Source organism: Manduca sexta, chromosome 12 (assembly GCF_014839805.1).
Source record: "Manduca sexta isolate Smith_Timp_Sample1 chromosome 12, JHU_Msex_v1.0, whole genome shotgun sequence".
Classification (NCBI taxonomy): Eukaryota; Metazoa; Arthropoda; class Insecta; order Lepidoptera; family Sphingidae; genus Manduca; species Manduca sexta.
Genome location: NC_051126.1, coordinates 3354371 through 3369890, shown reverse-complemented (window position 1 = coordinate 3369890; position 15520 = coordinate 3354371). Strand labels below are relative to the sequence as shown.

The 15520-nt window shown below is 40.1% G+C and overlaps 1 protein-coding gene across 2 annotated transcripts in view; it reads left to right on the top strand.

Moving 5' to 3' along the window:
- The window catches only part of LOC115444810 (TATA-binding protein-associated factor 172), a 61413-nt gene extending 46808 nt beyond the window's left edge, over positions 1-14605 (top strand). For both annotated transcript variants that reach the window (XM_030170724.2, XM_037437763.1), the window contains exons 12-34: positions 157-700; positions 840-983; positions 1276-1429; positions 1942-2027; positions 2523-2684; positions 2964-3106; positions 3452-3548; positions 3959-4101; positions 4324-4542; positions 4776-4897; positions 5116-5246; positions 5699-5846; positions 6243-6478; positions 7148-7280; positions 7422-7654; positions 8001-8181; positions 8666-8961; positions 9339-9512; positions 9837-10010; positions 10209-10357; positions 11014-11266; positions 11583-11758; positions 12094-14605. In XM_030170724.2, the coding sequence (XP_030026584.2) occupies positions 157-700; positions 840-983; positions 1276-1429; positions 1942-2027; positions 2523-2684; positions 2964-3106; positions 3452-3548; positions 3959-4101; positions 4324-4542; positions 4776-4897; positions 5116-5246; positions 5699-5846; positions 6243-6478; positions 7148-7280; positions 7422-7654; positions 8001-8181; positions 8666-8961; positions 9339-9512; positions 9837-10010; positions 10209-10357; positions 11014-11266; positions 11583-11758; positions 12094-12334 (4339 nt within the window). In that variant the 3' untranslated portion in view covers positions 12335-14605. The remainder of the gene's footprint in view (positions 1-156; positions 701-839; positions 984-1275; positions 1430-1941; positions 2028-2522; positions 2685-2963; positions 3107-3451; positions 3549-3958; positions 4102-4323; positions 4543-4775; positions 4898-5115; positions 5247-5698; positions 5847-6242; positions 6479-7147; positions 7281-7421; positions 7655-8000; positions 8182-8665; positions 8962-9338; positions 9513-9836; positions 10011-10208; positions 10358-11013; positions 11267-11582; positions 11759-12093) is intronic.
- Positions 14606-15520: the final 915 nt, after the last annotated feature.

Below are 15520 nucleotides of genomic sequence, written 5' to 3'. Positions count from 1 at the left end.
TCTCCGCTCCTTACACTACCTAATACTCTTTGTCGTGATCGTTCACAAATAAAATCAAAAATTTATATGACCACCTTTGTAGTTCTCATCAAACAAATTAAAATCCTTTCACCAATTTTAAAATAACCTGCTGATCATAATAATATTCTTCCACAGTCCAATAGACCTGGCCGATGTCCTGCCTCGTCTCTGGCCTTATCTCGACCACTCCACGTCATCCGTCCGTAAAGCAACACTACAAACTCTGCGCACGTTAACGCGACCACTAATAACCAAAAAAGATACCACCAAACTTAACAGAGAAGATCTGAACGGAGAACAGCCGATGTGTGTTGACCCGTCTTCTAACGGCGACAGCACTCCTAACGGTGATCCAAAATGTGACCAAAAGCCCAATGATCAACCCTCAAACGGACACGAAACACCCAAAGATCAACCGGTAGATGAGAACCAACCAAACGGTGACCAGCCTATTAGTGACCAAGTGAAAAATGACCAGCCAAAAAGTGAGAAGATAGAAAGTGAGTCAAAGATAGACAGCGGTGCCCAGCCTAATGGGGAGCAGACAAATAATGAGTTAGAAGTAGACAGCGACCAATATTTGATGTGGACGCCGGAGTTACTGCAAGAAGCCATGAGGCACATATACCAAAGGGTTCTATTTGAACATGTACCTGAAATACAAGATATTGCTGTGCAGGTAATGAATTTTCGTTTTGTAACAATTTTAAAATAATAATAGCAAGTATCTGTTAGGATACTCTATGTGTGCTGGGAAATATTTCCGAACAAGATTTGAGGTTATACTTACGTATTAATAAAATCTAATAATGTTTAAGGTGTGGGAGAATTTACTACAACACGCGTCGCTGGGCGTGATACTGGTGGCGGCGTGTCCCATGCTCGCCACGTGGTTGTGTCTCGCCATGCAGCCCGCGCGGTTACCCATTGACCCTGGGCTTATACTACAGCCACCCCCTAAGGTGACCTACATTACAAGTATATTATTATGGTCGTAGTAATTGGATTTGATGTAATTTTTGGTCTTTCGAGCAGTCCTTTAATGTTTATTTTATTCTTATGCTGCAAGTCGAATACACTGGATCCGTCGGTAAGTACAGCCTACGTCAAATACAATGTCCATAAAGTTTTGATATTTGTATTCAATATTGTGTTCCTTATACTGGACTTCTGACACGTGTCGACCACGGCACTAAATGTACTACAACTGCCCCCAAAACGCGACTAAATACGTTATGTTGGTGTTATGTGCAGGAGCGGCGCGTGCGCACCACGTCGCTGGGCGGCACCGTACCGCCCGAGATCCGCGCGACGCCGCGCTGGTACGTGGGCGGCGCCGACACGCAGCCCGCCGCCGCCCGCGACGACGCCGTCACGCGCGCTCGCTGCCGCGCCGCCGACATGCTCGGTACTACCACTCAACACTTACCATTACACCGCCATGGTAGAATATACAAACCTAAAAACATAAACATCATATCTTTATCCCTGGGCCCTTATTCTGTATGATAGTGTAAACGCGTAACGCGGCCGTGTCATGTTATCTTCGAGAAATGTGTGTGGAATGGTATTCTGTAAGCCAAATTTCTATAGTCCTAAACATGATGCGTTACGTTGTGTTACGTGCTTGTTACGCACTGTTAAAGTAACGTGCGGGATAGAGAATAAGGCCCCTGAAGAGGTAAGCAAAGGCACAACCAAGCTTATAAATTGTGTTCCGTCGTATGAAGAGATAACGAGCACTATTTCTCAACTCCGGTCTGATACTGTGCAGAAAAACCCAGTATAACATTGCCCGATCTGGGACTCAAACCCGGGACCTCAGAAGGGTGGTCGTACCGCGCAATTATTACATATATATAAGTACGCTATCATGGCTGTACAATATACGAATAATAATATCTTCTGTATATTTTTCAGGTTACCTATCATGTTACTTGGTACAGCCAGCGCCCGGTATCGAATACAAACCAGAAGACGAGAGCCCCATAGACTGTTATGTGAAGGTATTTAACTTATAGCCATATAAATAATATTAGTACAATTTTTAACCATGTAGGTAACCTAACAGGATACAATCGATTTGATATAACCATACCAGGAGCATGGATTGACCATTTTTTCTTATTTATGAGTATTTTTATTGCTTTGAATGACGAGACGTTTTTGCCGTTTTCCTTATTGTAAGCGATACGACCCCATAAAAAGTAGAAACACCATCTAACACCTTGAATTACAATGTATTGTTTGTTATACCACTGCTCTCGCCATCCTGAAACATGAGATGTTAAGACTTATTATGTCCAGTAGTTACACTGGCTACAATGTCCTTCAAATCGGAACACAACAGTGACTTCACACTGTTGCTTGGCGGCAGAAATAGACATTGGCGGTGATACTTTACTAGGCGGACTCTCACATATCAGAGACCTACCACCAGTAAAATAACATAAACATAGTATTTATGATATAAACTATTCAAAACATTTCCATATGTCCAGGTGATGGTGGTATACCTGCGGTCGGGCAGCGCACTGCAGCGGTTGGTAGCGAGCCTGGTGCTGGCCGCGTGGGCGCGTTGCAGCACTGAGCGGGGCATGCTGCCGCCTCAGATACATCGCCCGCCACCCACTGAAGTACCCAGTAATGGACATGAACCACAGGTGAGTTGTGTGCTTGTCATCACTAAAGTATAATAAATAATTAATCTCCTGCCTCTATACCGCTATGGGGGCTCAGTGCAACATACTTCTCATCTTACTTGTGTACATACTATCAACTAAAGTCATGTCATCTCTCTCTCTTATGTCGTAGGCTGTGGCATGAGTATTAAGCATAATATGCCATATTACCTTGTGCTTGCGTTACTACCCACCAGTTTTAAAATATATTAGGCTTCGTTTACCCATCAGCAAATATAAAAAATGATATAAATATTCCAGAAAGAAGAAAACGGCGATAAAAGTACAGAAGATGGCGATGAGAATGACATATCGAAAGTGATCCCTCCGCTGCTGGTCGACACGCTGCACACCGCGCTCAACCAAACGCTGTACTACGACGAGGTCGCGTTGAACTGTAACAGGTCCAAACATATTTATATACGTTGTCTAGATCTATTGTTGGGGCTATTTTATATCTATAAGAAAAGAAATGTAAATAAACACGAAAATAAGTCGAACTCTAATAGACAAAATTTTAAAGGTATGGTTTGTTTTGTTACGATTGCAAGGATTATAAAATGAAAAGTTCGAAACGTAGCATAAAGCCTGTGTGGTCACTTTTTATCTAAAGGTATACATATCTCAAGGAAATAGCTTGACTCCTCTATAGTTATGGTCCAGTATATAAATCTATTTAAATTGCCCATTTATTAGTTTTAAAAGACGAGTGTGTTATAAGTTATAATAAAATTGGATAACCTTCACAGGATACTCCAAGAAGCTCGTGATCTCTTAGCGATGATGAAACATTACAAACTGCCAGTCGACGGAGAAGAGTTCAACAATATTATGAGATTAGAACAGGTAAATTGTTTACATGAAAAAGTGGAAATGACTATGTAATAAGAAAGTGATTATTCGACAGGAATAACATAAGACCGAGATGGTTTTTTATAATTTAAATAATAACTGCACCAGTAATAGACACATCAAGAAGTAAGGATTTAAAAAAAAACCTTACTATTCACTACTCCTTTGATTTAGGGGCAACGTGTATGGGCCGTGGAGTGCGAGTGTCTGGGTTCGATTCCTTGGTTGGGCGGATTGATGTCAGGCAGTGAACCGGTCGTATAAACTAAGTCACTTTGCAACGGGTAACTAACTGCCGTTACGGCAGTTCGGAGACGATGCTAGTTTATAGCTATTCCAATCAAAAATATTATATTCTATTCCTTTCCTACTAATTTATTTTTAATCAATAATGAATGTCATAGGTGGCGCACATGACGACAGTGACGCAGCCAATGGTGGCCGCGATGAAGTTGAAACGCGTCGCTCAGACACTTGAAGAGAGGCGCAAGAGTCTGCAGACCGCTGTCAACCAATGTACCATAGAGCAGAACGCCCTTAACGTGTCGTAAGTTTCGCATTGGTTTGCGCTATAAGATTGTGATGGAGTGATGGCTAACTAAAATACCAGTTGTTGGTAATATGACGGGGTCGAAACGGAGATTGGCATGGTGATGCGAGCGAAAACGTCATGTAATGCGCTCACGGCGCAGCATACTGAGTTGAATAGTATCGATCCGTCAAATTATTATACTGTTTGTATAATGAGTGTCGTAATGTGTGGTTGCAGCGTGCAGGCGGGCGTGGCGAGCGCGGTGTCGTGGGCGCGCGTGCCGCCGGCGCGGCGCAACCCCGTGGTGCGGCCGCTCATGGAGAGCGTGAAGCGCGAGGCGGCGGCGTGCCTGCAGCTGCGCTCGGCGCAGGCGCTGGCGGCGCTGGCGGCGCAGCTCGAGCCCGCGCGCCCCGGGCCCGCCGACAAGGTGCTCGCCAACCTCAAGGCCTTCCTCAGGTACGCACTACATGTCAGCAAACTGGCTTCATCTCAGTCCGCCCCCTGACCTTCGAAGTACACAAAGTCTTCGAAACGTCAAGAGTGAAAATTATTTCTTCCTTTCATATATATTTTCTATACAAAAAAGACTTCGAATAGTCTCATCTGCTACGAACTCCGCAACAGCAATTTTTGTTAATAACATCTTTGACTTCGAAATACTAGTTGCAATAAAATATTTATTATTGCAGATGTGACCCAGAGTTCACGCCCCGGATATCGCTGGAGCACACGGAGGAAAATACTGCAGACTCCGGCAGCGGCGACTCCGGCACGGAGGGCAAGAGTGAATCCAGCGCACTCACTCCAGCGTGTACGTGATAGACAATATAATATATAGCCCCACTTATTATGTAAATTGCTACTAACTTTCAAACAAAAAAAATGTTAATTTAACATTGAAGATGATTCTTTTATCTGTGAACATCTACCATCATGTCCACATGCTGTACTGTGTCGACTTTATGCTGGTCACACGTTATAAAATCGAGTTAAGAAAACGAGTGATTAACGTAGAGGTTATGTGTGCAGTGGACAGATACCAAGGCATCCTGACGCTGCGCGAGCAGCAGGTGAGCGGGGAGCGGACCGCGCCGCGCCGCGGCCGCCCGCCCGCCGCCGCCGCGCTGCAGCTCGACGCACTGCTCGCCAACGAGGACGAGGTACCACTATACAGAGACAAATTGACATTGCGTTATTAAATTAAACTATAATATACTCGTCTTTGCCTCTGCTAACATTGTGGCAAAAAATATTTATGAATAACGAATATTTGTACCAAAAATCCCGGTTTAAACTTTCTGAAGTTTTGTTCATTTTGTAGTTTAGTGCGAGTACGGCGTGTGCATGAGTGTATTTCTGACTAAAAGTGTGATGTTGTCGCTGCGACGAATTATTTTAGAGTAGTATGCAGTATGCCACTGCATTAAAGCGCGTAAAATTAAATTACTTTATTTTGTTCGAAACTTCACTTGTTTTCCTTACATCTACGATCCGAGTCACTTATTGTAAACTGTTATTTTTTAGAAGATAAGTACGTGGTTTGATTAAGTAACGCAATGTCAAAATATTTTAGTGTTTAGGCTTGTTCGTGTATAATCAAAGTATTTTGCAGGCTCATAAACTACTAAGGATACAGCGGCGAGGCGCCACCTTAGCGCTGACTAGCCTCGCTGAGTACTTCGGCGACGAACTGCCCGAGAAGCTGCCAAAGTTGTGGGAGTTCATTACCGACCCGTTCTCAAAAGTTTACACTGACAGTGGTGAGAATGTTATATCATTTAAATATTAGAAAGTGTATATACTTATTTTTACGAAAACATGAATAGTTTTTAAATGAATAGTTATAAATGTCAAAGTAGCTCTGTCTGTTACGCTTTCACGGCCGAATCAATGAACGGCTTTCAATAAAATTTGGTATAGTGGTAGTTCGGTACATTTTATTCTGAAAAAATATATAGCAGTACTTCATGACGGAAAAGCTTTTACACACGGGTGAAGTTGCGACCAAAAGCTAGTATTAAATATAGTTTTTGGCGTAAGATTACATGTTGTATCGATAGTGTCGTCGTGTTTTATGTAATCGATATTTTAAAATTTCACTACCACAGTAAATGCATATGTAAAAATATATAAAAGTTATTACTATGTATGTGTAGAGCTGGAGCAGCTGGAGGTGGAGCGCGCGGAGGAGCTGGTGTCGCGGCTGCAGGTGGTGGAGGCGGTGGTGGGGCGCGTGTCGGGCGCGCTGGTGGCGCGGGTGTGCGCGGGCGCGGGCGCGGCGTGTGCGCTGTCGCGCGCGGTGCACACGGCGCTGCGCCACATGGCCGCGCGCGCACTCGCCGCGCTCGCCGCGCAGCAGCCGCACCAGGTGCTGCCCGTGCTCATCGACCAGGTTAACACACTTTTATACCTACTTCTACAATAAACGGCACAAGCCGAGGAGCACAGGGGCCTTATTCTCTATCCCGCACGTTATTTTAACAGTGCGTAACAAGCACGTAACACAACGCATCATGTTTAGGACTATAGAAATTTGGCTTACAAAATACCATTCCACGCACATTTCTCTAAGATAACATGACACGGCCGCGTTACGCTATTACACTATCATACAGAATAAGGGCCCAGATTAACAAAGTGCTGTGCGCAAGCATATTGTGTATAAATTGGTCATAAGTGTAACCGCCTGGCACGCGTAAATAGATGATATTAATACTAGCCGCTTTGCTATCACCGCATAGAGCGTCAAACCGATCAATCACGAGTATACTCACGATTCTTGCCTCTATCTGTAACTAATATATAATCTAATAGTATTCAATGATGATGAATGAATGAATGTGGCTCACTATTAATTAATTTTATCTGGGATTCCACTGGTATCAGTTTTAATATTCATCAAAAGGTAGCTATGGTGACAAATATAGAAGTGAGCTTCATTTCTGCACCAAAAAATATATTGAGAGTTTGAATTTTGTCATACAAAAAAACTTTAATTCTGTGTAAGATAAACATTAAAAACTGAATATTAAATGACTAATTTTTTATATTTTGTGAGCAGCTGATCCCTGCGCTGAGCGACGTCCGCATGGAGCGCGTGCGATGCGGCGCCGTCGAGGCACTCGCGAGAGTTGTCGAGGCGCTGCAGCTGCAGATCGTACCGTACGTCGTGTTACTCATCATACCATTGTTAGGTAATTATGCATCTTGTTATCTATTTATATACATATACTATTAATTAAAATTTAATAATTAAACATTCATAAAATTATAAATATCAACTTATAGTATACGATGATTGACAATAATTGTTGAATTATTTGTTTTTCGTGCAGGCCGCATGAGCGACCAGTGCATGGCGGTGCGCGTGATGGCGACGCGGTGCTTCGCGACGCTGGTGCAGCTGATGCCGCTGGACGGCGCCGCGCCCGCGCCGCCGCTCGCGCCGGAGCTGCGCGCTCGCCGCCGCCAGGACCGCCGCTTCCTCGACCAGCTCTTCAACCCCGCCACCATCCCCGACTACAAGATCCCTGTGCCCGTCTCCGCCGAGCTCAGATCATATCAACAGGTAATACATACCTATTGTTCATTCAGTAACAACAAAATACGTAAATAAATAGTATCATATTTAAAAAATATATTATCTAAAGTAATATTTTTTGTTGTGTGACTGTTTGTTCCTTAAATAAATAAAAAAAAAAAAAAATCTGTTTTGATCGTTTACCTTCTCTAAATATAGTGTTATTTTATCGTTCGATTGACGCACTTGTAAAATAAAGTTTTAATAACTTTATTGTAAAGTAAAATAGTCGACATTGCAATATTTTAAACTTGAAATGCTCTATCGATATTAGTAATATCAATTTGTCCGTATATAATCCGTAACTTACTTATCATAATTTCGATATTTGCAGGCGGGTGTGAACTGGTTGCGGTTCCTTTACGAGTACAAACTCCATGGCGTGCTATGTGATGACATGGGTCTTGGCAAGACGCTGCAGTCTATCGTAGTGGTCGCAGGGTCCCATTGGGAGCGAGAGCATCAACGTCTACCGCATCTGCCCTCGCTCGTCGTGTGTCCTCCCACGCTTACGGGTAATTATCGATATAGATTATATGCCAATTTCGATAAAGATCTCTAACACCATCTCCACATCGATAGCAAAGATGGACCAATCAGAATACAGTTCGTTTGACATTCTAATAAATGACTTATCTTGATCGTTTTAGTCCCGGGATTAATCCAAATATTGGGACCGTTTATTCATTTCAAGGGTTATTGTGTTAGATAAAAAAAAATGCGCGTTATAACGTATCGACGCTTTCAATAAAGGACCCCTTTTTCGATGTATCGCGAATAATAGACCCATTTTAATAATATTTTTTATATGCTTGCAACCGACTTTTTTGATTGGTTTATTCTCGAGATGGGGTTGAAGATTTAGGGTGTGATTGTATCTTAAAAACTGTCTTTAGTGACTTATGTATAATTGCAACTATGTCATCTTTCGTCGGTGATAAGTCGATATTCTTCAACGAAAGTTATACAAGTACAAATAATAACTTTACACTTTTGCAGGTCACTGGGTGTTCGAAGTGATGAAATTCATCCCAAACAAGTTCCTCAAGCCGCTCCAATACGTCGGCCCACCGATCGAGCGAGAGCGATTGCGTCATCAAGTGAAATACTATAACTTTATCGTCGCGTCGTACGATATCGTGAGGAAGGATATCGATTTCTTCAGCAGTATAAAGTGGAACTACTGTGTATTGGACGAGGGGCATGTTATAAAGAATGGAAAGACGAAAGCGTTCAAAGCGATTAAGCAGATCATCGCCAATCATAGACTGATACTGTCCGGTACACCTATACAGGCAAGTTGTCGATATTTTTTTTTTATAAATTCGTGCAATAATTGAATTCTTATGTTATACCTACATTACTTCTTATTTTTGCAAAGGTAAACAGAGTTGTTACCATGGCGATTCTTAAATTAACAATAGGATTTTTTTATTAGACATTGCAGTGGTACCTACCGAGATGTGGACGCTCGCATACGAAAGACCTGCCGCCAGTATTTGCAAAGCAAGCTTTAGATTAGCTAGAAAACGAAGAAACCATTTTGACTTCTTAAAATTGTGAAGCTTGCAGAACTTTTGGCAAATCGCATGTGTACACATCTGGAAGTTATTGCCGCAAGAACTTACGTGTCTAAACTTAGCACTGTAGTAATGGGTGTTAATATGTTTAGAACAACGTGCTGGAGTTGTGGTCGCTGTTCGACTTCCTGATGCCGGGTCTACTAGGTACGGAGCGGCAGTTCACGGCGCGGTACTCGCGGCCCATCCTGGCGGCGCGCGACCCCAAGGCCACGCCGCACCAGCTGCAGGCCGGCGCGCTCGCCTGCGAACAGCTGCACCGACAAGTACGTACGCGATTTTAGATATCGATGTCAATGTCTTCGATATCATTTGTATATAAAATAACAGATAAATGGTCTCTAGTTAGAAGTTTCCTAGCGATTATTATACAACAAAAATCAATAGTATTGTGGGTGTGAAGTGTACTATCAAACTGTAAAAATAAAAATTGCTATCCGCAATGAAGTACAAAAATTTACAGCTTGTATGCGAGATTTATTGTTGAATATTGATTTAGAAAATTCTACGCATAACCCAGAGAATTTATAGTACTACGGCGAATAAGTGTGCCGGCCGTGAGAATAAAATGCATGTGCCCCGAATTCCAGGTGTTACCTTTCCTGTTACGGCGTGTCAAGGAGGACGTCCTGAAGGAGCTACCGCCGAAGATCACGCAGGACTACTACTGCGAGCTGAGCCCGCTACAGCGGCGCCTGTACGAGGACTTCTCCAGAGAACACATGCCTCAGGATCTGAACAACAGTCACACGCATGTCTTCCAGGTGATTATATATATATATTATAAATGTATATATGTAACTTTTTCTTTAGAAGTGTTACATAATTTGTTTCTAGACATAGAGCTCTTGAAATTGTTTTTTTCTGTGTTCATGTTATGATACATACACATTACACACGTAATCCAGCACATTGTTAATATAGTCACATGTAGTCACAACATCGTTTTGTTTTGTTTCCAGGCTCTCCACTACCTGCAGAACGTGTGCAATCACCCCAAGCTGGTGCTGACGCGCGAGCACCCCGAGGCGGGCGCCATCTCGCAGCTGCTGCACGCGCAGAACTCGAACCTCGACGACATCGAACACTCCGCCAAGCTGCCGGCGCTCAAGTAAGTTTATGGCTAAAGTAAACTAAACTTAAAATAGGTCCACAGAAAAACTGGAACATTCTTTTTTTTTCGTGGTACCGTCATTAGAGCTTCTTCAACAGAGCAAAATAAGAGTTAACTTTGGCCTACAAAATCTTGGAATAATTTGTGAATATGCGATGATTCAAATTCAAATTCAAATTCAAAATAGTTTATTACAAATCAGACTTACATAAGAGCTTAAAATATACAAAAATAAATAAAATTACAGGAAATTATAAACAATAACGCAAATTACCAGGGGTACCCAAACTAGGCAAGGCCTGTATCTTGGGAAACCAATTAAAAGTTATATAACATTAGTTGTAAAACTGTAAATTACTAAATAGGTGTTGACAATAATACAATGGTGGAAAAAATATACATCTATACATATAGACAGAAAACACTTCAACAAGTGACGATTTTTGTGATAGGAGCGTTTATTATAGCTTCAGTAGCATCATAGTCAATACTTTGCAACCAACTCGTTAGATTATTTGTGTACGCGTATACTGACAATTGACTACGATTGGACAAGCATTGTCTTTTTGAAGTCGAAAAAGAAATAATTAAAAATTATTAGACAGTGATTTTTTGATTTTACAAGAGATTTAATTAATTATTTCATGTTACAGACAATTGCTGTTAGACTGCGGCATCGGCATGGAAGGCGGCGGCACGGATATCGCCGTCTCTCAGCACCGTGCGCTGGTCTTCTGCCAGTTGAAGAAGATGTTGGACATCGTCGAGAACGACCTGGTGCGCCGCCACCTGCCGTCCGTCACGTACCTGCGGCTCGACGGCTCCGTGCCTCCGCATCAGAGACACTCCATCGTCACGCGGTTTAATGAAGATGTCTCTATTGACCTACTGCTGCTTACTACTGCGGTCAGTTTATCAAACATTTGCCTTATAATATCCCTGTGTTTTATACTGTCCTATTGATGGACATTCACTTCATGGACTAAGAGGTAGTCCATGCTGGCCTAGTGTGGAATTGCCGATTTTATATGCTGCGGAATATTATTTTGTTCTTAATTGTAAATATTATCTTCTTCGCATGACCGCACCGTAATGGCAGTAATGAGACCTGTGCTTTGGACAAGTACTTCTACAAGATTTAGAACGATATACATCTATTTAGTCCATAATAAATTAACTCACTCATAAAATCAAAATAAATCAAATACCTAATAATTTGTAGGTGGGCGGTCTCGGTTTGAATCTGACCGGCGCTGACACAGTGATCTTCGTGGAGCACGACTGGAACCCGATGAAGGACCTGCAGGCGATGGACCGCGCGCACCGCATCGGGCAGAAGAAGGTGGTCAACGTGTACCGACTCATTACCAGGGACACGCTCGAGGAGAAGATAATGAGGTTTGTACAGTTTAGAAGTTTAATAATGTTTTAATATTAAATAGCTGTCTTTTATGTACGGTCAATATAATTGTGAGTTGTACAGTTTGGAAGAATAATCATGTTATTAAATGATTGCTGATTCTACGTATTTGTCAAAATACTTCCGTGTTCGTATTTTATCAGGTTGAGTCTTACCAATTTTATGTTTGTTTTGAATCACAAAAAATTGTTAAAATAATCGTTAACATTGCTCATAAATACCTATAGTTCGTACTACACTGCAGTGCTGTCTATTCTATTCCTATTTTATCTAAGAATTTTAGTTGATTTAAATTATTTATTTTCCTTTCCAGCCTACAAAAGTTCAAACTAATGACAGCGAACACAGTTATAAGCAGCGAGAACGCTGCAATGGAGACGATGGGCACGGACCAGCTGTTAGACCTGTTCAACCTGAGCGGCGGGTCGCAACAGACGCCGCAGTCGAGCCGCTCGGTGCTCGACACGCTGCCGGAGCTGTGGGACGACAAGCAGTACGAGGAGGAGTACGACATGACCAACTTCATCAAGGGCTTGAACAAAATGAACGCTTAGCGATATTAAAATAACGATTAAGTTTGGTGTTGTGTGGAATCATTGTTACCTCGGCTGGACGCGTCTCGATTTGTGAGCGCACGCATGCCTTTGCAGCAGCGTCAGTCACTGTGAAGGTTTTTATTTTAAACATAATGCCATATTATGTTTTGTTTTCTATTGATAGTACGTTTTGTTAACACAAAGCACGTGGTGTAGACGCCCGTCTGTAGAAATGAAATATTCAGTATTGTTCAAAAACGGAATATCATGATCGGCTCTAACAGATTGTTTCTAATTTGGCGGGAAAATAGTGTAAGGTTAGCAACAAAAACGGTCGTCACATCAGGCGTAAATTATTCAAACTAAAATTAAGTTATTTTCAATGATTCCCACGTTTCGCATCACTGACGTCATTGCTCGAAGAGGCTGAAAATCTTTTGAACTGATGTAAAGTTTTAAATTTTTTGACATAGACAGCTTTACAAAGTTGCCTTAGTGTTTATAAGTGACACGCGAATCTTAGATTTTCAATATTTATACTAGCACATAGGTTAGGTACATATTCGTCAATTTCATATATGTTCTAAGTCGCATGCATAGTTTCTGAAGGCTTGAAAAATTAATAAATGGATATAATAGATTTATTACTACATTGTACCGGTAATCTACTATAAGTTTAACAATTTATATGAGCTAAGAGAGTTTGGGGTGGATAAAAACTAAAAAAAGAAATGGAATGTTGTAATTTATGCATCAAATTGCCGATTACTTACGTAACGTGGGTTAAGAAATTTACGATGTTCATGCGCATAAAGGAGCATTTGGGCTTTTATAACTGCCTTAAGAAAATTGTATGCTCATGCATTGTTACATCATCTCATATCCCTAATATGTTCAATATATCCATTTAACTATTCATAAATTTAATAATTATACTTCTATGATAAAATTCAACATAAATTTAGAACTAGTAGTCAACATTTTTATTATATTAGCTTGTAAAAATAATTATTAGAAATGCAAAATACAAAGTATATTAGATAACAAAGCCAAATTAACGTACACTATTTACTTTATAATTTGAGAACTATTTATTTTCTTGTATTCAATACAAAGTGTACTGATGTGATTTGTAACATGGCTATTTTATAACTAATTTTACTATTATGTTAAATACATTGTTTTTTCAGGCTTCATTTTCATGCTAATTTAGATTTATTGCTTACTTTTCCATAACACTGGAACCAAATGTTGGTTGTCTGCGAAACTTCAGAGTTTACAAACATTTTTTAGTTTTTTAAAATTCATATGAGAAATTATTTTTAAGTATGTCATATACCCTTCAGTTGCTGTTGATTTATAATATTATATATACACATTAATATGTAAGTTCCTCGTTTAAGAAATACCTCAATGACTTGATTTTGTCTCTACGATTTGTAATAGTTATTTATTGCGTAGCGTCATAAGGATGAAGTCATTTTGTTTAGTCATTTTTGTAGTTTTAGACTGCGTCGTCGATACGGCGAGCTTTTATTTTAGTTTGCTATTTTGTACCTGCTTATGTGGAATTATTAAATAGCATTTCTGTAATTAATGTCTCAAGTGAGTTTTTTTTTCTGTTATGTCTAATGTTGTTGCTGTTAGGTACCGACTATCGTGGACAGCTTGTTAAATGATTTTAAACCAACTTATGATTTTAAGCGCCTCAACATTTGTCATTGTAGTCTTCATGGGTCCATTAGCATAAAAATAATACTTTCATTAGAGATTACTTTGTAAAAAGAGTCGTGTAATTCGCGCCATCGCTTTCATATTTTTTTTTATACGGCCGTTTAGACTCGATCCAATTACTGCCAGAAATGTTAAACCAACATGAAACATATTTAATATTGAAATAACCTTCATAATATTTGAAGCTGAAGAATTTCATGCTTAAATTTGTTATCACTGGTCTTCATTTATAACTGCTTTTGTTAATATTGACAAATATTCTGTCTGTTCCTGGCAATTACATTGTTTTTTATAATTAAAAAGCTTTTCAAACCAAAAAGACTTCGAACTTTATGGAATTATTTAGTGCAATGAATAATGTATTAATACATCACAGTTTTATACAACTGAGTATATTCCTTCGGCAATGTCGAGCGAGTGTACTTTTTTTTGTTAGAAAAAATGTTATTTTGTATATTTCACTTCGCCGACATCACATCATATTGTTTTATTCGATTGACGTTTCTTTTTTCTTCATGTTGTGAAATTGTATGAAATAAAGCATGATTTTATGAATGTTGTCTTATTAATTCTTTGTATTATCTTAGAGAAACCCCAGACCGATTTAGATGTAGTTTCTTCCTTAGAAACAAAAAGAAAATGACAAACAGTTAGGAAATTTCTATTCAGAAGTATTTTCAAATGTAAATCGAGGTTTTATGACTTAAAGACTTTGTTAGGAGACAAATTGCTGGAGTTACATCCAGTTATATTTTTTACAATAAAAAAGCAGTCAGAAATACTTTAATTTCTTACACTCATCTAAATTTAATTTGCGCTACATCAAGCTTCTTGAATAAAGTCAAAGATATGTTAAATGTCGACAGGTAGCAATGTTTAAATTATTTTGTACAAAGTCGATTTCGTTATATCGCTACAGAATTAAAAAATCTTCATATGCGTTTAGCTCGCAACGGAAATTACCAATTACCAGACACATCAAAAATGGTTTAGTGGAATAAATCCGTCGTGTACGTAGTAGAAGGCAAGGGCACCTATTATTCGCCAGTGTGTTCCATCCCATGACTCGAAACGGGAATGTAGGACATGAAGTCCGCTGCTGAACCTCCTAAATATTTCCAAATGGACCTATCAAGCGATCTCCATCTACTGAGCAGATAAACAAATCAGCTGATAATGAGCAGGAAAACTCAATATCATTATTTCCGACACGGGATTCGAATCCAGGACCTCTGGCCGATATCGTGTCGCGTACGCAATATAACTACGCCACCAAGGCGTAGAACCGTTTCATACCTACCATAAATTATTTAAAAAAATATGTAGATAATATTTTGAATGAAATGTACGATAATTCCATGATGATACTAATTCAATGGTCCTATAAAATCTACTGCGATTATAATAAAATTAATTCCTTCTGAATTCGGATTATTTAACCGTACATTACAAATACTTGTACAAGTTAAA